The 24,352-nt window shown below is 37.9% G+C and overlaps 1 protein-coding gene across 1 annotated transcript; it reads right to left on the bottom strand.

Moving 5' to 3' along the window:
• Window positions 1-136: 136 nt before the first annotated feature.
• On the bottom strand, window positions 137-24,346 carry tgs1 (trimethylguanosine synthase 1). Its single transcript, XM_055202088.2, has 13 exons — window positions 23,990-24,346; window positions 23,403-23,467; window positions 22,812-22,975; window positions 21,651-22,293; window positions 19,392-19,530; window positions 19,219-19,305; window positions 18,999-19,137; window positions 14,923-15,247; window positions 14,672-14,833; window positions 2,225-2,368; window positions 1,634-1,850; window positions 1,378-1,456; window positions 137-429 (listed from the first exon to the last, which is right to left on the bottom strand). The coding sequence occupies exons 1-13, from the start codon at window positions 24,097-24,099 to the stop codon at window positions 316-318; spliced, it is 2,388 nt and encodes a 795-aa protein (XP_055058063.2). The 5' UTR covers window positions 24,100-24,346; the 3' UTR covers window positions 137-315.
• Window positions 24,347-24,352: the final 6 nt, after the last annotated feature.

Raw genomic sequence — 24,352 nt, 5'->3', positions numbered from 1 at the left:
AAGATATGTCGGTGGAAAATATGCATTTTAGGCTGGGACTAGGAAACTGCCTCTCAGTGTTCAGGAATGGGAAGTGTGGTATAGAGTTCAGAAGAATCAAAAGAAACGCACGCACACAAACGCACGCACGCATGACTCCTTTAGCTAAATTTTAATAGAAAAATATTAGGAAAAATGTCAAACTATTTAAAATAAACATTAAACAGCATCATGTACAAATTAGTCTGTAAAATTCAGCATCACCAACCTACAAAACATTTAACAGCACAAATAACACAAATGAATTTCATTAAAATAAGAAGGAAATAAAGCAATTTAGGTTTCTGTCTTAATTAAATCGCCAAAGTATGCTGTAATTGTTTTCAGTTTGTTGTTCAGAAAGTTCTGCTCCACTTCCACCTTTCCACCCGGACCAGCAAGAGATGCAATCTAAACACAGAGAGAGAAAGAGAGAAAGAGGAAGAAGAAAAATGGTAAGCAGGTGTAGGGTGCAAAAAAAAAAAAGGTGCTATAACCCTTAAAGTGGTTCACTGGCTTGTAACCATAGGGGGTGGGGATGGGGGGCAGCAGCGAACCACTTGTATTGGTTAAAATATATATTTTATAGTGTATCACAAGCAATGTGGCTATTCGTATCTATACTGGTATCAATGTAGTATCTACCTATTAACAAAATATCAGATTCTGAGATTTAGTTTACTTAATTTTAAATGTAATGCAAAAAAGTCCCACACACATTATTCAATATTACAAACAATACAATAAAAAGACTAAAATCTAATTCATTTATTTAAGATACTAGTCATATACTAGTCAGATACGCGATTAAAATAAATTTATTGCAGTCAAACACATATCACTCCGGAAAGCAGTGTGGTTTCAGAAGGTCGAACCACACAATACAAACCGTTCAGAGAAATCAGAAGACCATGATACAGATACAGCTGCAGCTGAGCTGACAAAACCATACATGTACACACACATGCTACACACAAATAGACACATATAGTACCAAAGACCAGAGATACATTTATGTATCATGTAGCAAAGCCACTTACAGCGCATTTAAGATACATTTTTATTATACTGTACATGTTCCCTGGGAAATACACATGGATGCAGCTTTACATAAATACATGCATACATGCACGTATCTTACCTTGCCTTAAAACAGCCTTATGTTAAAACACACACACACTCTCAAATAAAAATATTCAAAGTCTAAATTTACATCTGTGATGCTACAGATAAGGGATGAGCTCACTGAAATCTACTGCTTCTAGTTTTTTGTTTCAATAACAAATACATCAACATAGTGACGGTAACCCACCATATACTACATACTGAAGGATTTTTTGTGAGCACATAAAGTATTACCTGTTCCATGTCTGCATTTCGAGGGAGAAAATAGACAATATTGTCGGAGATCATTTTTGACAATCTGAAAATTTCAAACGTGAAGTTAGTTAAGGAAGTTGTCAATGGCGGTGTAAAGCGTTCTGACCACATAAGCTAGAAAGTATAAACGGTAAAGTGATGTGAAAAAGAAACCCAAATAATTTTTTAATGGACTTCCCGTTTATATATAAAAACCCAAATTGCAAAAACTGAATGTGATAAACGTAAAGGATATCCATCAGGAGTCATCATGGTCTCGATGTTGAAGACATCGGCACTGAGGTATTCTGGTCCTCCCCAAGGTGGGCTGAGGAAAACCATGTCACCCCGCAGACGTGGAGCCAGTTGCAGGAAGTCACCCTGCACAAAGTCTATTCGGTTCCCCACGCCATAGACCTCCGCGTTGTGCTGCGCCAGAGCCAGGCGTACCGGGTCGATGTCGACGGCAATCACTGATTGAGAATGCAGTTAAGAAGGTGTGCACATTACCACTATCACCATCAATTACAAAACATTCACTATACATAAAAAATAACCAAAATGTATCATAATATCACATACATATACTGTTTTCAACATAAAATCATCCTACATAATATAAATAACCTTCTATGAAAATATAACCATGATATCTTTATTTTACACTGACTAAGGTTATGCAAGTCAATCTGTGATGCTCATGATCCCCTAATAATTAGATTATAAGACTTTAAACTAGTTTTCACAGACAGGATCACATTTTTTTAAAGGGACAGAAACACTGCTTCTTGTATATGGAAGATAACACTGCAGGATTGTTTCAGGACAGCATGAAATTAAAGCTCACCTCTTTTTCCAGTGAGGGCAAACTGAATGGCATTTCCACCCACGCCACAGAAGGCATCAATAATGAGCTCGGTGTTAAAGCTGTCCTGAACCCTCAGAGCGATGTGCTCGGCGATCTTCTCAGGGGTCACCGAGAACCAACCCTCTGTGGACAGATGACCCGTACAATTAGACATCTCCAAATAACATTTTCCTTTTCCTGCATTGGGACCAATTATTTCAATATGACTTATGTAGTTACTAAGAAGTGCATTTTGATGCAAATACTCAACTTTCACCACTAGAGGGAGTCTACTGCTTTTGTGTTTTTTTTAACTCTAATGTTTAAAACCACACCTCTAAATATATAGCAGCTTTGCTTCAATATGATAAAAAACACAGATGACCTACCTCATATATCTGAGATGTAAAAAAACCAGAGGCTACCTACAACTATATACAGTGATGCCATAAACATATTGAGCAACTGGATAACATTTACGAGACACAACATGAGAAGACATCTTTAAAACAGAAAGGGTTTTGAAAGAAATGTCCTATAGCGTTTTAATGTGCATTATTATGGTGTATGTGCGAGAGAGAAAGCTTAGGCGGAGGAAGAGCTGTATGAAAGTGGTGTTTAACAGACCATGTCCTCTTCTGATTCTGTGGAGAGCAACACCATCTGCATCGCATCTCTGTTTTTCCGCCTCTCGTCTTTTTCTCTCCGCTGAGAATAAAACACCTGCTAAAGTAACAACTACTGGTGTGGAGCAACAACTTTTAGTGTTTCCTGTTTACTGTATGAGTTCTGGACTTTGGGCCACACTAATGCCTGTCTCTATACTGGAACTCACATTTTAATTCATTACTGCCATTTACTTCAATTGAGCTTTACACATCCCTCACCTCTTACATGTTTGTTGATGATGTATTTAGGCTAATTGGATATTTTTGTGCCTTTAGCTGTGAATAACAGTGTTGTATTCTCCTGTGCGTAACATTTGATCATGTTTCATTATTGTTTGTGTTAATATATGTGGACTGAGTTTTATATATATATATATATTTAAACCAAAACCATGTAATCCAAAGGGTTAACACTCTGGTTCCAGCAGCAATGTGTGTTATAGATATCTTTTAGTGGTGTTCATGTGGCTAACCAAAGTTTAATATACAGTATATAAATTGGACATCACCAGCGTAGAAAATATCTTTTTAATGAACTATTACCAAATGTTATAACTTTCTCCAAATCAAACAAAAATAGCCATTGAACACAGCAGGGCAATCAACCTTTAAAGGGACACTCCACTTTTTTTGAAAAAAAAAAAAAAATCCAGCTTCCCTAGAGTTAAACATTTGATTTTAACAGTTTTGGAATCTATTCAGCTGATCTCCGGGTCTGGTGGTAGCATATCTTAGCATAATACATTGAATCTGATTAGACCATTAGCATCACGCTAAAAAATAATAACCAAGGAGTTTCGATATTTTTCCTATTTAAAACTTGACTCTTCTGTAGTTACATTGTGTACTAAGACCGACAGAAAATCAAAAGTTATTTGCTGTTGCAAGTTACTAGGGGACTATTTTCAGCTGCTGCATAATATCATTGCGCCTCCTGCACCCATGTTGCATCAGCAAAGTCCTTGATTATTACGCCAGAATGAGAGTATAGTTCCTAGTCGTATCTGCATAGAAAATCGCAACTTTTAATTTTCTGTCGGTCTTAGTACACGATGTAACTACAGAAGAGTCAGTTTAAAAAAAAAAATTGATACTCTTTGTTTATTTTTAGCGTGATGCTAATGGTCTAATCAGATTTAATGGATTATGCTAAGCTATGCTAAAAGTGGTACCGTCAGACCTGGAGATCAGCTGAATGGATTCCAAAACGGTAAAAATCAAATGTTTAACTCTAGGGGAGCTGCAAAATTAGCATACTTTCAAAAAAAGTGGAGTGTCCCTTTAAACTCATCCATTCTGGTATAAAACAATCACAAATCCAATTCTTAATGGATTACATTAAGTCCCACCCCAACAATATTTTCTCAATGAATGTCCTGCTTCACTGATAAAAATCTTGTTACGCACACACACACACACACACACACACACACACACACACACACACACACACACACACACACACACACACACACACACACACACACACACGTTGCATGCTTGATGTTGACTTTATAAAAATTTCTATCAAGTGCTAATGTGTGTGTGTCAGAGCCTGTTAGTGGGGTGAAATCATAATAAAATCACCAAAGAATAACTGAAACCGTTCACAAGTCTGCCTCATGACTCACATAATCCTTAAATTATTCTCCTGTGTGTTGTTTGGCTCCTCTCAGCGGGCTGTAGTAAAAGCGAGTGTTTTTAAAATTATATAGCCCTGTGGTAAACTTCTCCCATGAAGCACTCGACCCCCACCTAGCTTAATCTCAAGGGTTTGGGTATAGAGGATGGATGATTCAGTCTGCGCTTCCTCTCTCTCTCTCTCTCTCTCTCTCTCTCCTCTCTCTCTCTCTCTCTCTCCTCTGTTTAATCACACAGCTCTGAAGGAAAAGAGACTCACTGTGGCTATGGGCTACTGGCTCTGTTGACATGAATAAGTGAATAGGTGCGAGGCTCTGATCTCAGTTTCAAAGAGAATTCTAGATGCTTGGTGAAAGAGTTATGATTTAAAAGTGAGAGAGGCATATAAACACATATTAGTCATGGTACTTAGGAGGATTCTGATAGAAATCTGCAGTCCACAAGGAGAGATTTTGTAATCCCAAGAAACAGGACCTTTTATGGTACCAAAGGAAAAAACATGAAAAAAATGGAGCTGTGGCTAAAAATGATCAGTTGTTGTTAGATTTAGTTATTCCTAAGATCAGAACTATTCAAATTTACACATAGGGATGTCCCGATCAGGTTTTTTTGCCCTCGGGTCCGAGTCCGAGTCATTTGATTTTGAGTATCTGCCGATACCGAGTCCCGATCCGATACTTCTATAATACATAAAAAAAGAATAAATAAGAGCGAAAAAACAGAACCAGGATGTTCCTTATGTCATGCCGCACGCATTGCTGTTTCTGTGTGGAGTCAAAAGAGTCTAACTCTGTGCCAGCGCATAACTATAGATGTGTTAAAAATAATGAGAATATATATAGTATATGTACAGGGGTTAAATTGGGATTTGTTTTGTGGGGATGCTCTGTTGGGGATGGAGGGTTCGAGGGGTAACATGTTGACAGCAAAGCCACTGGTGTGTTTCAATGACATTTTGGACCTCTGATAGGATTTTATAAGTTTCAGTTTTAAAGCTGTGCCACATGTTGACCCAAACTTTGAAAACTGAACTTTAAATTATGCAAATCTATGAGTCTGACACCCTATATGCATTTGTTGCACATGTCATTATGCACAATTGATCAAACTTGGAAGGAAGTTATAAGAATCAACCTCCTTGACTAATTCTATGCATAAGATAGACTACCCAAAAAGACTCAATTAACAAGAAAAACAACATACTGATTCAGCAATATATCTTATAAGATTCCCTAAGCTGGTCAGCAGTTAGTTATAAAATACCTATAGTTAGGTCGTAATTAATCTGTATAATCAAAATACATTATTTTATTAAACTATACAATCAGTTGTATCCAGTTATCTAGTTAACATATTGTAATAAGATGAGTGACATGGCTATACATACTTTAATACTTTGTTTCTAGACTTCTATAGTTTTCTCGACGTGGGCATCATTCTTACCTCTCTCTCTACAGTAATGTCAAATGATCCTGCGCGAATGCACGTTCTTGAGGTTCTGAGTGAGATGGGGAGCTGCGTCTGAGCACATGGTGACAAAAACGATCAACGCGTCGTTTAAATGAGCGGTAAAAATCCGGTTTTGTCGTGGGTTCCTTGCACGCACGAGTGTGAAGCCTATGAATGAAAGCACGTCAACAGGCTCGTTCGACTTCGTGCGGCGCCGCAACACGACAGCCGGGTGGCGTCAAACTACCGCGAGAGTGATCCGCGAAATCATACGGAGGAGTTTGCTTTTAAATCTCTCGCGGAACTTTGCCGTCATCCGGCTGCCGGTTCTTGTGGCGCTGAATGAAGTCGAACAAGCCTATTCTCTTCTCATCAGTTCACAAGCACCAGCGCAGCGCGTACACTGGCGTGGAGCAGAGCGAGACCTTAATGGATTTTAAACCCTGCATATGTATCCAAGTCCTGATCGGGAGGTAACGGCCGATTCCGATCGAGTCTGAAACCACGTGATCGGGGCCGATTTCCGATCACGTGATCGGATCGGGACATCCCTATTTACACATAAGCACTATTCGGATGGGATTAGTTTTTCAAACGATGTTTGAGTTTTAATGTGTCCCCCACAACATCTGTGATTGTAGACAGGACTAAAATTCACAGGCTATTCCAGAGGTGGGAGTGTCTGTTTTGTGCGTTCGCTCTGGATATGCTGATGTTTGAAATTTTGCTTTAAATTTCAAATGAATAAAGAAAATGTAATTTACGAATTTATTTTTAATCAAAATAACATACTAATCCTACTAAAGTAGCCTACGTGTTTTATATAACTGGCTGCTTATAATAAACCAATAAAATTAATTTATAATTTTTTATGTATACCATTCCGAAATGAACAAATATAAGTCTTTACAGTGTACGATATTTGGCTCAGCTTGATAAAAATTTTCCATTTTGACAAATAAATAAAAAATCCATGTCTGAATGAATGGGATGCAGGAAGTACAATATATGCGCATTAGTAAGACCTTATGGCACATCACATTGCCATAAACATGAAAAGAATTTTCACATTTTTTTGCTGGCAAACACAGACATTCGCATTCCGAAAGGATTACAAACAGTAGGTAAATTGCTCTGGAATTTTTATGGAGGTTGTGAAAGAAAAACACAGACATGGCCTATTCTGAAGGGATTAAACACACAGAGGCTACATTTTTAAAACCTAGGACCCTCCCAATTTCCTAGCATACAGTAGGAGTGACCTTTGTGTAGCCAAGCAACTCTATAGCCCTATTGGGACAGAATTAGGGGCTGTTTACACTTGGTATCAAGATGTGTTTTCATCGATCGGATCACAAGTGGACGAGAGAGACACATCACGTTTACACCTGGTATTTGAATCCGTCTCTTTTGTCCACTTTCGACCGCTTCTGTGCTGAATACTGTGAGGGGGTGGTCTGTGAGACGGTGGGCGAGTCTCTCTGCTGTCATTCAAACGCGAGCGGGAGTAATGATGAGTTTATATGCACGCAAACTAATATAATGTCAGAGTGCACTGCTTGTTTATCAAGTAAACATGCTGCACAGTGTTTTGTACATGAGTATGTAAGAGCTTTCTTTGAATTTTCGGCGCAATTGATGAAATAGGATCGCGCAACTTTCAGACGCTTTCAAAACGAAACTACGGAGATCAGCCGCTTACTTTTATCAATGAAAGGCTAAAAATAGCGCTGTTCACCGAATGTTCACGCCAGAAGTAAAAAAAGACATGAAACTTGTGTTTAATACCTCAGATTAGATAAATGGGCGGAGAGAAGGCGGTCGCGTGTGGCTGTTCGAACGCATTCAACCACATGTGCGTTCCGCAACTCCAAAGCGATCCGATCGAAAGTGGTTTCGACCACCTCTGGATGTGGTTGAAAGTGGTCGAAAGTGGACGAGCTCAAAACGTTTTGAACACCGTTTACACCTGGCATTAACGTCGTCCACTTGTGATCCGATCGATGAAAACACATGTTAATGCCAAGTGTAAACAGCCTCTTAGTTTTACATGGGGACCTCTGAGAAAATCATGCTTCTTTTTTGTGGGAGGGTCCCAGTTTTTTTTTTTACAACAGACAATCACATTTTTTTTCAATTGCACCATGTGAGCCTTTATAGTGTGTTTCAAAAATGTGTGTTCTTTAAAAAAATGTATGCCAAAGTAGGCATAATAATCAAGTACTTTGCTGCCGTACCATGGGTACAGCAGGTAGTAAGTACTTATAATAGCAATAATTTTTCGCACTGCCCAAAAAGTCCCAAGCTAAGGGGACTATTTTTGGGTATTGCGTAATATAATTGTGCCTGCTGCACCCATGGTACGGCAGCAAAGCCCTTCACCACTACACCAGAATGAGAGCATACTGTAGTTCCTAGCCATATCGGACTAGAAAATCACAACTTTTAATTTTCCGTCGTCTTAGTAATAAATAATTAGTTACATTTATATATCGCTTTTCTGCAGCACTCAAAGCGCTTTACATATGAAAGGGGGATTCTCCTCAACCACCACCAATGTGCAGCATCCACCTGGATGATGCAACGGCAGCCATATTGCACCAGAACGCCCACCACACACCAGCTTATTAGTGGAAAGGCGACAGAGTGATATAGCCAATTAGTCTGGGGACTAATTAGTAGGCCAGCGGGCAAGTTTGGCCAAGATTCCGGGGCACACCCCTACTCTTTTTCGAAAGACATTCTGGGATTTTTAATGACCACAGAGAGAGTGTAACTACAGGAGAGTCAAGTTTAAAATAGAAAAAATATCAAAACTCTTTGATAATTTTTGAGCGCGATGCTTATTGTCTAATCAGATTCAATAAATTGTGCTAAGCTTTGCTAAAAGTGGTACCGCCAGACCCAAAGATCGGCTGAATAGATTCCAAAACGGTAAAACTCAAGAGCTTTAACTCTTTCTCCGCAACTGACGAGTTATCTTTACGGTAATCTGTAATTCTAAAAAAAACTGACGCAAAAAAAGCTTTTTGCTCAAAATTTGGTATTTTTAAAGAAACCTACCCATATTTAAGAGGTTATAAAAAGGGAAACAAATGAAAATAGGATTTTCCTGTTTTGTTTGTTTGTTCGTTTGGCACAGTGTAATCGGAAATCGCACAAGAACTCTATTTAAAAGGAGAGACGTCAATTGCGCGACTAAACCACTTAAAAAAAAACACAAATTTAACAATACAATGGGTTCCAGTGTTAAGATTACTTCCTGCTTTCTTCAATACAATCACATCCTAATGACGAAAGCGCGCCCGGGCTCGGATCTTTAAAAGTACAGTGTGAGTGCGTGCTTCTGGGGGAGTAGGGAGGGGGGACAATCGCACTGGGGCACGGTTTGGTTTGGAAAGTGTGTGTGCGCCTTTAATGAACAAACTAGAATAATCATGCATGATAGTAAGACATGCAAACATAAAAGAACCAAAACTGAATAAAGTACAAAACAGTAGTTACTCCTTGTCCAAATTGCACATGAAAAGAACGCAATAGCCATTTTAGTATTGTTTGAGATTTGGTCTTACTGACTTAGGAGTCCTTGTGACCACCCCTAACTTTTATAGATTTATTATGAGCTAAGTTTAAGTGCCAAAACACTTTGTGAAATAGTTTCTCCTATTTAAGCAAGTTAGGAGCTACTTTTACCCTTAAGATGTTTTATCAATATGGGTCTATATCTCTTACAATCAAACAAAGCATCTCAATCAGGTTAAAGTTAGGACACAGACTGAACCACACCAACAGGTGCATTGTCTTTAGCTGAAGCTGTTATTGATTTACTCATGTGCTTTGGGTTATTGGCTACTGTTGCTTTGCCTAACCTCTGTTGAACTTCAATTGGTGGACAGATGGTCCTACATTATCTTCCAGCATGTCCCGATATGCTCAGGGATTCAGTTACACATCCATTATATCACGCTGTCCAAGCCCTAAGGCAGCACAAGCAACTCCAAACCATAACAGCCTCTCAACCATATTTTACAGTTGGCATAAGTTACTAAAGTGGGTGTGCTGTCCTTTTCTCTATCCACATCTAAAGTGTTTTAATCCAAACAACTCAGCTTGGTTTTCATCTGTCTACAGAATATTTCATCAGTAGCATTGTGGAACTTTAAAGTGATCTCCCGAATGCTTCGGATGTCCAGAAAAGATTTTTGTAAGCATAAGTGGCTTCCTCTATGGTGTCCTCTAATGCACAATGTTCTTGTATGATGTTTAATTTATGGCAGAGATGTCAAAAGAGATGCTGGTATATTCCAGTCTTCTTGACATTTTGTGCACCGTGTTCTTGCACAGGACGCCCACTTCTAAGCAGAGCGGCAAGTTCACGTTTGGTGAACTTTTCCCATTTATAGCCAATTTGCCTAACCGTGGACAGATAACCGAAGGCTTTTACAGATACATTTATAACCTTTTCCAGCTCTGTGCAAGTCAACAATTCTTAGCCTTGGTTGTTCTGAGCTGTCTTTTGTTGGAGGCATGGGTCACATCAGGCAATGTTTCTTCTGAATATCAACCTGTGACTATGCTGCAGGGCGCTCTCACCAACACCTCAAATCTTGTGACTGACTTCTGATGTCATTTAGCATTTGGAGAAGCTATTCACTTTGAATGTTTAATAATGACATTGTTCAAGCTTACCATGTTTCCCTATAGGTAAAGATTACATGTAATGTGCAAAAAATGCAGAAATCCATATAAACCTGTAGGTTCCTGCAACATTATGTATTATAAATATCCCTTTGTCGGATTTGCGGCCTAAGTCGTCAATGCACATGCTGTGACACACTGAGCTCATGTGGTTAACAAGTGTTTGTATCTGACAAATTTATTCTAGATTACCCTATCCTTTTCCTTTACACTATAAATAAAACGGCCCTCTGATAAGTCAGGCAGATAAGAAATAGCTACACTTCCTCAGCTCAGCTAAAATAAAATAAGACAGCAGAAAGGAGATTTCACAAGCAGGTTTATGCTCGGTTTAATATACTGTGACCATGAACCGAGTGGTCCTCTTTGTAGCGGGCAATAGAGGGCAGAGCACAGGTGAAGCACCAGAGCTAAAGGTTGCCCTCCTCTGAGGCCGAGCGCTCGATTTGTGTAATGTGCAGTGTGGGTAAGAAAACACTGCTCTCTTGAGCACTGTTAAAGCTGTGCGCTCTCATCTGCTCTCTCTCTCTCTCTCCCCCTCCTCTTGTCTGACGCAGGAGGCGTCAGCTCACACACTGCAGACAGAGTCAGCTCATCAGGCAGCCCACAAATCGACTCCATACACCTCTTCAGCTGCTACCACCTCCCCAATACATCTCAGAGTCACATGCTTTATACATTGTAACGCAGGCATCATCGTGTTCATGTAGCTCAATTGCTAGAGCATTGTGTTAGCAACAAAAATGTCATGAATTTGATCTCACAAAACACACATACTGATTAAAAATAGATTGAATGCACAAAATAGATCGAGTCGCTTTGGTCTGCCAAATATGTAAATCTATTCAATGTAGGTCTTGACAGAAGACAGTTCACTTTAGTTTGAATTGAAAACAATTCTGCCATGATCATCATTCACTAAATGTCCTATATATTAGTTATTTTGCAATCTTTTTTATCTTGTGTCAAAAGACATTGTTAAAGGGACACTCCACTTTTTTGAAAATATGCTCATTTTCCAGCATCCCTAGAGTTAAACATATGATTTTTACAGTTTTGGAATCCATTCAGCTGATCTCCGGGTCTGCACTTTTAGCATAGCTTAGCATAATCCATTGAATCTGATTAGACCATTAGCATCGTACAAAAAAAAGAGTTTTGATAATTTTCCTATTTTAAACTTGACTCTTCTGTAGTTACATAGTGTACTAAGACCGCCGTAAAATTGAAAGTTGCAATTTTCTAGGCCAATATGTCTAGGAACTATACGCTCATTCTGGTGTAATAATCAACAACTTTGCTGCCATAACATGGCTGCAGCAGGTGCAATGATATTACGCACTGCCCAAAAATAGTCCCCTTGGTAACTTTCAATAGCAGGGGACACTTTTTGGGCACTGCGTAACATCATTGGTTATTTTTTTGTGAGATGCCAATGGTCCAATCAGATTCAATGATTATGCTAAGCTATGCTTAAAGTGGTACCGCCAGACCTGGAGATCAGCTGTATGGATTTCAAAGCAGTAAAAATCTAATGTTTAAAGGATTAGTCAATTTTCTTAAAAAAAAATTCAGATAATTTACTCACCACCATGTCATCCAAAAAGTTGATGTCTTTCTTTGTTCAGTCGAGAAGAAATTATGTTTTTTGAGGAAAACATTCCAGGATTTTTCTCATTTTAATGGACTTTAATGGACCCCAACATGTAACAGTTTAAAATTGCAGTTTCAATGGAGTTTCAAAGAACCTAAAACGATCCCAAACGAGGCACAAGGGTCCCACCCAGCAAAACGACCGTCACTTTTGACAAGAAAAATAAAAAATATGCACTTTAAACTACAACTTCTCGTCTATCTCCGGTCCTGTGACGCGCCAGCATGACCTCACGTAATACGTCATCACGCCGAAAGGTCACGGATGACGTATGCGAAAATACACACAAGTGTGGAGAAAGAGGACCGTTCCGACGTTGTTGTATGTCGAATTATACTAATTAATGTCCTTGTGTGAAGTTGTAGTTTAAAAGTGCATATTTTTTATTTTTCTTGTCAAAAATGACAATCTTTTTGCTAGATAAGACCCTTATGCCTCATTTGGGATCGTTTAGAGTCCTTAGAAACTCTGTTGAAACTGCCATTTTAAACTTTTACATGTTGGGGTCCATTCAAGTCTATTCAAATTAGAAAAATCCTGGAATGTTTGTAAATTATCTGGATGTTTTTTAAGAAAATTGACTCATCCTTCAACTCTAAAAGTAGAGTGTCCCTTTAAATTGTTAAATAGTTCTTTTTGAGTTTACTATCACTTTTAAGCCCCCCTAACCTAAAAAATATACCTATGTATAATCTCCTTTAAACTGCAACAGTCACAAAAAACAGGCTGTTGAGGCTCCCCTATCAATGTGATGTCACATTGATTACGCCCCAACCATAACCGCTCACAGACTCCGCCTTATGAGCGTGTAGTTCAACCTTCTGCCAGAGACATATGTTTTGATGTAGTCTAAAGCACGTGTGTAAGCGCTCTACCCCCTACTTTACATACGGGGAGGGCAACAGAAGCTTTATTTGCATTTACATGCACAAAACAGCACGCTTTTCATTGCAGCCACAAATGTCCAGGTTTAACATTGTATAATCAAAGATCTGTGGTGTATTTGTGCTGAAACTTTACAGACACATTTTGGGGATACTAGAGACATAGATTTTAATATTGCTGAAAACACCTACGTTAGTGGCCCTTTAAAGATATATTTAATAGTTAAACAATAAAAGTTTAGTTTAGAAGACATTTATTAACTCACTGGATTATTTTAATGACGGATGTATGTGCTTTTTGGAGCTTCACAATTTCGGGTCCCATTTCAAAAGATAATGTGTCATCATTTTAATATAAAATGATGCTTTTATAATTAAGCAAGGAAGTCATATGCATCGAGAATGGCATCGTGTTGAATAAATTATGAGAGGCTTTTCATTTTTCAGAGATCTCTTTCTTTAAGAATTACAGCTATTCAACACATGCTTTCTGTGTCTCTAGACTGGCTTCCTGATACCTTCTTCTCTTGCAAATGAACAGTATGAGACTCTTTTCCTTTTAAATGGAGGTCTAAAGCTATTTCATGCATTCTGACTTATTAACACTGTTAAAGAGTTGGATTCCTCATTTCATGCTAAACATAGGCAAAGTGTCAAAAAAGCAGTTGGACGTATAACTGTATTTTTGTGTCGAATACATTTAGCCAGGGTTCGTACAAGTTTCATAAAGTTTTTTTCCGAACATGAGAGATTCATACATAACGATCTTGCTTCATATCTTATATGGGCACTTTAACATGAATAGTGCATGCACACATCAACCAAGAGCTCACACAAAATCAATGTCATTAGAGAAGTGTGTTTTTGTTTGTGAGGAAAATTTAAGCCGATTTAGCTTCCAAATGAACCCAGCATTATGGGAACAATGATATAGTTTGTTTATCCAAGGTAGAAACGGAGTTGTGCAAGTGTGTTTGTTTAAAGCTGGATTTTGTTTAAATAGGGCAGTCCCAACCGGGTCATGAGTTGCAGGCGGTAAGTAAAACTGGCAATCGGCATGCAAGTTCATATAATGTAAACGTCAGGAACAAGTAGGGAATCAGAAGTTATTCGAAGATAGTGGGATAATATTTTGTGTGTATTGCTTGCCCGCAACTCGCTCCGCCCATGTTAGTACTCTGTCAGTAGCAGTTCAGTTGATCTGTCTTTTATAAATCTGATAAAACTAAAGACACTTCGGAGATGTGAAGAATGCAATACTATTCTGTAGGTACTCAAAATTAACATGAGATTAACAGAAACGCTGGGTGTTATGTGAACATTAAGAATAGAATTTTTAATTATCAGGTTGGTTATTTATACTGTATCATTTCTGTGTGATGAGGTTTGCATCAAAAAATAAAAAAATATCTAACAGCCAGCAAAAAATGAATAAAGATGGTTGCTGACTCACCATGGTCAAGTTTGATTCCTTCATCGAACCTAGAAAACAGGCGGTACCGCTGCGCCCAGTATTTGGCCAACTCAGGTTCTGCTGCAATCTCAGGTGGCATCTCAACATCTTTCCTTCTTTTCCTATTTTTTTTCTTTTTCTTTTTTAAGGCCCGCACGTTCTCTGATAAGAAAGAAAAGGGGCATGTCAACATAAACTCAATGAGAAGCCTTACTTATCTCATTTGTAAATGCAGAGAGCTGAACTCTGACCTCCCTTTGTGTCTTCAGGAGGATCAGGGAGCAGGAAGTCAGGTACATCCAAGGGCTGCAGTTCTCCTCTGGGATCTGGGCTCGTCTCTCGCCTTTCTTCTGATTCTGGTGTCAATTCTGTCTGAATCTGTTCTTCACTATCTTCACATCTTCTGCTGAGCTGAGGTGGCTTCTCGCTCTCCACCTCATCGATCTCATCAGTTTGTGCAGACAGGCCATCATCATCTGTTCTTTTACATGGCTCGGTTAAAGCATCAGGCATAGGGATGGGAGTTACCTCATCAGAGTTAGATTCAGTCTGAACTTGCAGAAGGAAAGTCTGGACCTGATAGGATATAAGTAAAAGTACTTTAGGTTAGTGACAAAACAGATGCAAATATTAAAGTCAAAAACTGTCTACCAGTCTACTCTTGCAACACAGGTTTAGTATATTCATGATACTGCCACTACTACGACTGTTTCCAGGGTGTTCCTATAAGGTTATTAACTGTTGCTAAGTGGTTGCTAGTGAGTAATCACTGAGCACAGTATTACAATCTAATCCTAAAATATGCCTCAGGTCCCTCCTTTAATTTTGATTTCTAACCTGTTTCATCATTTGCCAGGCATAAATAATAAATCTTACATCCAGTTTGTTCTTGTAAATATAAATGCACACCTCTCCTTAACAAGCCTTTGTGTCTATAGTGCTAAGTAGTGCATGATATGTTATGAACTTCAGTTTAATACTTAGAGCTATTTAAGGTATTTTTGAAAGCCTAAGCAGTAGCAATAAGGTGATGTTTGCTTTATAAAGCACCTCTAATAGCAGAAAAATAACAGAAGACAAGGTAAAAAAGGAAACCATGGCAGCTTGAAAGGGTACTGGCTATAATGTCTGTTGCAGTAAAGTTTTTGTCCTCCACAAATCAATTTGTGCAACAGAGAGATCAATTCCAGAGCACTGCAGTAAATTGGTCTTGTCTCTTCACTAGCTACATGATTCCTTATCTGGCTGTTTCTTACACTCAAAAATCCACCTTGAAAAAGTGTCCATAACTAAAACTATGACTTGAAGCATTTGGTCATCATGATATACTCAACATTTTTTATAGGAAATTCTGCTAATTTAAAGGGACAGTTCACACAAAAATGAAAATTCTGTCTTCCTTTCTCAACCTTATGTTGTTCTAACACTGTATGAGTTTCTTTCTTCTGTTAAACGCAAAATATTTTATTTTGATAAATGATGGTAAACGCACAGCTGACGGTTGCAATTGACCTCCATAGGCCCCGTACACAACTCAAAGTTACAACCGCATATGAATGTGTAAGTGAATCCTAATAATGTTCAACCCCGAAAATGTGATGATTGACAGTGGTTACTGGTTACATTTACTGCGTTTATCAATATAATATTACAGCCTTATGTTCTGCAATTTTAACGCACCTCCGTCTTGGTGTTGTGTGTTGTACACGTTTGTGAAGGTGCTTCACCGAGCGCTGACTTGCAGTGTCGTCATGTCCACATCTTTTTGGGCTTACATACCATTGTACCGCTTAACCGTTTATGGCTTTGGTTCATGAAGTTTTTGGTTTTATTAAAGGAAAAATTTCAGAAGAGAAACTTGTCATGTACATAATATTAAACCTGTGATGCACATTTAAGTGGGTTCTGTACACGGGTCATTGACGTGACGTTAATTATTTTGTGTCCTTTGGTTTAATTTAAATGTAAAAGGGTAAAATTTCAAAATAAATTTGCTGATTACTTGCATTCATTCTCTTTTTTGAGGACTAAGTCTAACATTTCTGGTTTTATTTCATTTTGAAAGACTATTTGAGGGATAATTGAAAAAAATATAATGTGGTGTAACCGGTCTGTTTCAATTGGTGTAACTAGTATTTTTTTTAATTAAAATATAAATATATCCATAAAAAGTGGAATAAAATATAATCATCTAGTTTAGTGTAATATGATTTTTTTACATACATTTTTACATCATTTGTCAAAGATTATTTAGCTGTTTTCAGCATATGTCAGGACAAATATTACAAAAACACATTTAAATTTACATTTTAAAATAACTAATAAAATTATATAGAGTACAGGCCAAAAGTTTGGACACACTTGACTAAAATTTTAACTATTATCTTAAAAATCATTTAAGCTGAAGGTGTATGGTTAATGCTTAAAATTACTTTTGTAGACAAAAATATACCTGTGCCAAACAGATTAATTTTTGTTATTAGAAAACTTAAAATTTATTTTAAAATATTATTTTTGAAATAGATGACTTACACTGAATATTGAAGAAAAAGCAGTCAATAAGAGCTCAGATTAAATATGAACTCCTTCTATACTCTTTTTCATCCTAAATTGAAAATTTAAGAAGCTTCTTAAAAAAATGACATGCATATGGTTCAACAATTTCTAGGAAAAGGGTGACTATTAAAATAATAAAATATAACAGAGTTTTGGTTTATTTTGGATGCTTTTAGCCACCAACATAATTTCCAAAGTTGCATTTGTGTTATGCCATAGTTTGGATGAGTTTATTATTATTATGTAATATGGAATAATGTATAAATAAAGAAATAATATATATATATATATATATATATATATATATATATATATATAATTTTTCTTTATTTATAATATTCATGTGCTCACGCAAAACCTTCATGTGCAGATTTTTTTTTTAAAGTTTAGTTTCACGCGAGCACGCGATAGTTTTACCCGAGCACGTGAAACTAAACTAAAAAAAATTTTGCACTTGAAGGTTTTGCGTGAGCACATTAAAGTTTCACGTGAGCACATGAAACTAAACTTCAGATTTTTTTTTACTCCAATGTCAGCTTAGGGGCTCGGTATTAATACACTATGTGCATTGAAATAAACCTGATGCGTGCTTTTAAAACAAGTTTTTTTTAAAAGATTTTTGTCACTGACCCATATACCATGCAGAATTTCTGTTAATGCAGTTTAGTTAAAACTGTATAGTTACAAATGTGGTTATCACTACCTGCATTTTGCAGGAGTTATTCAGTAGTAGAATGTGGTTGTCACTCCCGTAAATTACTGAACTGTGTGTGTACAGCACAGGATCAGGCATTAAAAGGTAAAGGTACAACCAAATTTAGCTCCAGTGTGTGCAAGACCATAGAAGGAAAAACAAATACTACGGAAGCCAATAGGTACTGTCAACTGTGTGCTTAGTACCATCATTTATCAAAATATCTTCTTTAGTGTTAAACAAATTAAAAAATCCATTTTCCATTTTCAGGCGAACTATCCCTTTACACTATCAAAGCATTGAACTTGTGGAACTAAGTTTAGCATATTACTGTATTACTGTGATTTTCTTTAGATTAAGATGGAAAAAAGGATCAAATAGGTTTAAAATAAAATGCTTAAAGACATAAGGCAAGCAAAAAATGACCTAGTCTTGAGGCCTGCTATCCTTTTAATATTAAAAATGGCAGTAAGGACCAAACCTTTGAACTTGTCCTGTGTGTGTTTGACAGCTGGGAACGTGTGTGTTCATGTCAGGGGTGAGACTGGAGGTTAACGCGCCTCTGTCTGTTTGATGGAAGCTGACAGCATGCAGTAAGCAGGTGCTGTGATGGAGGTTAGATGAAGAAGCTCTGTGCAGACTGCATAAAGAGCTGAAGTGTCAGACTCAATGCTTCTCCTGGCTCTATGCCCACTCTCTTAATACACACACACATCCCGAACAGTTTACCCTGCGCTTCCCTGATCCAGAGTAAGGCGACGCATCTTACATGTAATCCTTCAAAATCCATGTATTAATAAACCCTCAAGAAAGCGCAAACAAATACGTTTAGCAATTTAAAGTATCTTATTAAAAAAGCATACGGTTACAAGGAGGAGCTAAATCTATTGTGTATTTATTGCTTTGTGAACACCTGTTTCCAGAAATAATAACTGTGGCATTAATACTTACTGTACACTGTATAGCAATTTATAGCACATGTGTCATATGGAGCATGCTTTATCATGCTTTTGTTCAAATTGGAGTATGACTGTACCTGATCTCTAAATGCTTTCATTGTACACAATAATGACTTACTTTCTGGAGGGTTTTGCTGTTTTTTGGCTGTTTGGTTTGTGGTCCATCATCAGTAAAAAATATGTGCTTGTTGATCTTGCATGCTGCTTGTTTTCTGTACGCACCGTGGCCTGTTTTCAGCTTCACAACGCTGTCAAATCTGCCATGGGAAAATGCATTTAGATGTTAATGAAGGCCTTGACTGTTCTTGATGGGCGTCTATACTGTCTGCGTTTCTTACTTGGGCTGTAGGCCGCGTCTTAAGCCGAGAGTATCCCATGCCTTCTGAACCGGCATCTCCGTGAGCTCCTCGGCATCCAGTTCATGACTGTGAGCAGATCGGCACACACACCATTGGATTACGCAATAAACCACATACTTAAATTAATGAATGCCTAATACAATGAGGCTTACCCTCTTTTTATTTTAGCCTGCCTGCTCTCTGGAGGTTCATCATCATCATCATCTCTCTGATCTTCATTGTTACATCTGCTCCTTGCGGGCTGTCCGCTCTGATTATTTAACGGAGCAGAGGTCTGCTGCATGTTGCCATCTGAAAAAGCACACTTGTTTCAGTTTACTATGAATAATACCCACATTATCATTATGATACAATGTATCTGGATCTTATATATGGACCTTATACATATGGTTTTAGAACAGCACTACCAAGAGTGCCATGCTGGATAGCATTATGGCTCAACAATCAGGATGACAAGTGCCATTTTAAGAGCGAATGAGAGCCGGTTGTCATGAACTCACCCGTGCTCCCTTTCTTTTTTACATGTGCTGGCATTAAAAATGCATGGGCTAAAGTCATATGCTCCTTTCATTCAGTGGCTGACATCTTTTGATATAACGAATTACACATTCAAGCAGAGCCAAGCTTATGCTGGAGGAAAACTTGTGGGAATATGATCTACTTTAAAGATGGCATGAAAACTGGGGAGTTGCCATATTAATGAACAGAATTCTGGCTTATTGTCACTGATGCCAACATAAGGGTGATGACATCCTGATCAAATGACAATGTGGTTCTTTAGACCTTTGTACCACCAAATGAAATTTCAATCTGTTTGTGGTCTGACAGGAAGTTAGCTTAACCAATGGCGTGAGTCTTGGGTGAATTCGATAGTGAGCACTTATCAACTCTCAAAGTGAAATATATAGATGCTTATTTACTTTTATTTGCTCTCTGTTAGTTAACTTTGTCTTAGTAGCTTTTTTGGGTCACTGTTTGCCCAAACTAATTAAGAGTGGAAATTGAAATGGGTAATGTTTGGCAAAATCTGTTTACACTGTAAAGTAGCATTTACGCCAGTGTATGTTTTTAATTATTTTAATAGAAGCCTGGGGCTTCCACGCTGAGCGCCGGCACTCTGCGTTTTTTCCGCGCCAAGAGTTGAAAAATTTACAACTTCAGGTGAAAAGCCCAGCTTGTCAATGTCACTTCTCACTTGGCTGTCCAATCACAGTGGAGGAGGGGCGGGACAAATATCACAACAACCAACCAACGCATCCGTCAACGACTAAAAAACAACACTCACACGCTAAAAAAAGCTGGCAAGCGCCTATAGTCAGCGTCCGCCTGCCATTTAAAAGCTTTTGTGTGCACGCCCTGCTTTTAATTGGCAGTCATTTGAACTTACTATTTTAAATTTGACTACATTTTACCTTCAAGGTGCAGTGTGTAACCTTTAAAAGAATCTGTTGACAAAAATGTAATAAATATACATAACTATATTATCAGTATGAACTGTTATGTTTTTATTACCTTAGAATAAGACGTTTTATCTACATACACCAAGGGTCCCCTTTCATGGAAGTCGCCATTTTGTGCTGCCATGTTTCTACAGAAGCCCTTAACGGACAAACTTTTTTACCAAGTTGTCTCCATCGAAGGCATGTTTGTCCTGTGGCGGCTACTGTAGCTTCTCTATGCGTTTCAAATGCGAGGGGTAAGCAGTGGACTGAGTCGCTGATTGCAATTTGCAACCTCACCACTAGATGCCGCTAAAATGTACACACCGCACCTTTAAAAATGTAAGGCCCCCAAAATGTTTTTACAGTGTACACTTGTTGCACTTATTCATTTCAATTTATTTTCTTGGCCTCTGAGGAATCGCTATAAATTAAAAAAAATAAAGTTACACTGTAAAAGTGAAAAGTTTTATCAACTTCAAATATTATAATTTTTTTATCTAAAATGAAACCAAAGTGATATTTTAAGTTGAATTTTTTTTCTTAAATGATACCAACTGAAGTACATTTTACAAGTACAATAACTTAAGCTAATTCAACTTTATTTTTTATAATTTATAGCAACTTCTCACTAAGTTGAAATGAATTGTAGATTTAAGTTGATTAAACTTAAAAATTTAAGTGCAAGCAAGAATTTTTTACAGGGTACCTTACAATGTGTTGACAATTTAATTGTGCGTCACTTATTTGTAAGTTTTGTAAGTAATTAAAAGAATTTCTCTCTTTTAAACAGCATGCTTCTACTTTGCAAATTACACCCTTGTTTGTACTTGCACTACATTCAGTACAGCGAAAGTAGGTAATGTAGCAGAAAGGTTTTGACGTATCTGGGCTCAGCATCACTGCTGACACACCACAGTACCCACAGCAAATACACAAAGTGATTTTAAATGTTAAAACACATGCACTAACCAGCAGTATTGGTGCAGGCTCTATGAGACGATGATCTTTTGCGGTTTCCACCATCACAAGGCTCATCAGAACAGTTACAGGCCAAAGACCTCTGGTCACCATCATCCTCAGCGGTTTCAACATCCTCTTTCAACAGGCTCAGACTGCTTATAAGGTCTGTGACGCTGACAGCATTTTGTTCCTCTCCTTTTTCTCGCAACGAGCCTGTCTGATACGATCCCTCGGTTTCTTCTCGGCCACCCTGATCCTCCTCAGAAACAGCGGTTGTGCTGTAAGAATCATCTACCATCCAGCCCTGAGCAGCCCAGTAGTGAAACTGTTCCCAGTAGTGCAGATATGTTTGGTGGCAGTGTTCATCCCAGTCTTCCTCCGAGTGGGCGCCGTCTTTTGCTGTAGTGCTGGAGGTCTCTGGATGTTTCTCCAGCCAGCTCTGCCACAGCAGACTCTCCCCCTGCTGGTGCCAATACCTCAGCCAGGACTCTTCTGATACTGGAGATGTCTGTTCGGTTTGGGGTTCAGTAGCATTACTCACAAAGCATTGCTGTTCTTGCATAGAGTCCTCCTCATGTGTGACGGGATAATCTGCAAGGGTTTTTATATGCTCAGTGCCTCTTTTGTTTTTCTGTTTTATGAAGACTTGGCCCTTAACAGTACAACAAACAATAATTAATTTTGACTTTCATAAGCATGCTTCAAATATTTCCTATAGCAAATGAGGTGATAATTTACAATTACTTTAAAGGGGATATTTCACAAGACTAAATATTTGGTGTCCCCAGAGTACATATGTGAAGTTCTAGCTCAAAATATGATATAGATCATTTATTATAGCATGTTCAAATTGCCACTTGTAGGTGTGCACAAAAATGTGCCATTTTGGGGTGTGTCCTTTTAAATGCAAATGAGCTGATCTCTGCATTAAATGGCAGTGACGTGGTTGGATAGTGCAGATTAAGGGGCAGTATTATCCCCTTCTGACATCACAAGGGGAGCCAAATTTCAATGACCTATTTTTCATAAATGAATAAAATAAATAAATAAAAATAGACAGGAACCAGGGACAGCCCCCCTAATGGACCCTTTAGGAATCCCATAGCATAATAATTAAATGTAACCCAGACTACACAATATGTGAAAGGTAGAAAATATAAAATGACATACAGCATTTTTCTGTTGTGATGAGCTGGCAAACTCTACGGGAAGACCCATACTGGCCATGAGCATGGTCTCTTCATCCACAGCTGCCTCCTCTTCTTCTTCATCATCATCATCCTCAGACCCATTACAATCTTCCAAAAGCTCTTCCTCATCATGAGCTTCAATATCTACAAGAAACAGGAAAGATCTTAACGAATGCTGCATATAACGTGAGTATCTGGGTGTTATAAGGTAAATCTGTCAATTGAATAGCAAAACCTGTATTTAAAGGCGGGGTGCATGATTTCTAAAAAACACTTTGGAAAAGCGAGTCGGGCCGACTACCAAAACACACTTTTAGCCAATCAACAGTAAGGGGCGTGTCTACTGACCGATATCATTGCCTGGGTTGCGCTGCGTATGTGTGGGGCGTGTCTATCAAAATAGGGTCCAGATTCTATTCGGGTAGGGATGTGTTTGTTTAGGTGATTTCAAATGTCAACATTGGCTTTCAGAGATCATGCACCCCGCCTTTAACACAGAATCAAGAAATACATACCAAAATAAACCAATCGTCCTGTTCATAAATACTGATATTAAAAAAGTAAACTGTACCTTGCAATTCATTGTCAGTCTGACTCAGAATGGCTTTAAAATCTGACCGATACAATTCTCGATCACTGCGGATAAAAAGAAGAGTATCTGTACATTATTTACAATTATAAACAGACAACATCCCATCCCACATGAAAGAAACACTGTAATATAATATGCTACAATCAACTGTAGTAAAATTCCTAAAAACTACAGTGTTGTAAACCTCATCCTACAAGTATACTAAAGTATTTACTGTAGTTTCTCAATTCAATATTGTTTGGTATAGTATACAGTATATTACAGAAAAATACAATTCATTAACAAAGTACAGTAATTACTATAATATATTACAATTTACTACAAATTGCTGCTGTTTATTATAGCAAATACTAAAATATTTTGAAATATTCACGTGTAAAAACATATGTACAAAGGGTTTTACGTCACTACTGCGTCAAGTGTATGATTATAAGATAAACGTCAATAAAACTTTACAGTAACAGTTATGATAACACTGCATTAATCCATATACTACACATCTTTTAGGCATCATAAGCACATTAATTATTGTGATATAAATCAAAACGTTATCTTGATCCACGTACTTCACGTAAGCCCGAGAACATAAGCAATGTATTGTCATTTCATCATTTGACGCCTGGTAAAAGATGATATCAGCTAGTGGAACAACATTCAGCTCTCCATAGCCAATCATGATGATTTGACACTTGTCAACAGAATCAATCAGTGACCTTCCTGGAAATCTACTTCATTATCTCTCTCAGATGATGGAAATAAAAACAACGGAGCAATGTGATAAATACAAATGCTAATTGATTAAAACCAGCAGGACTAAAAGTAATATATCATCTACATCTATCATCTACGTCTCATCACGCGTTTCAGCCTCGCTGTTTAGCTGAGGATTTTCCCTCTCGTGTTTTTGGAACTATCCCGTCAGGTTAAAA

The sequence above is a fragment of the Misgurnus anguillicaudatus genome, chromosome 2, assembly GCF_027580225.2.
Source record: "Misgurnus anguillicaudatus chromosome 2, ASM2758022v2, whole genome shotgun sequence".
NCBI lineage: Eukaryota > Metazoa > Chordata > Actinopteri > Cypriniformes > Cobitidae > Misgurnus > Misgurnus anguillicaudatus.
This window is presented reverse-complemented; position numbering and strand designations above follow the sequence as displayed.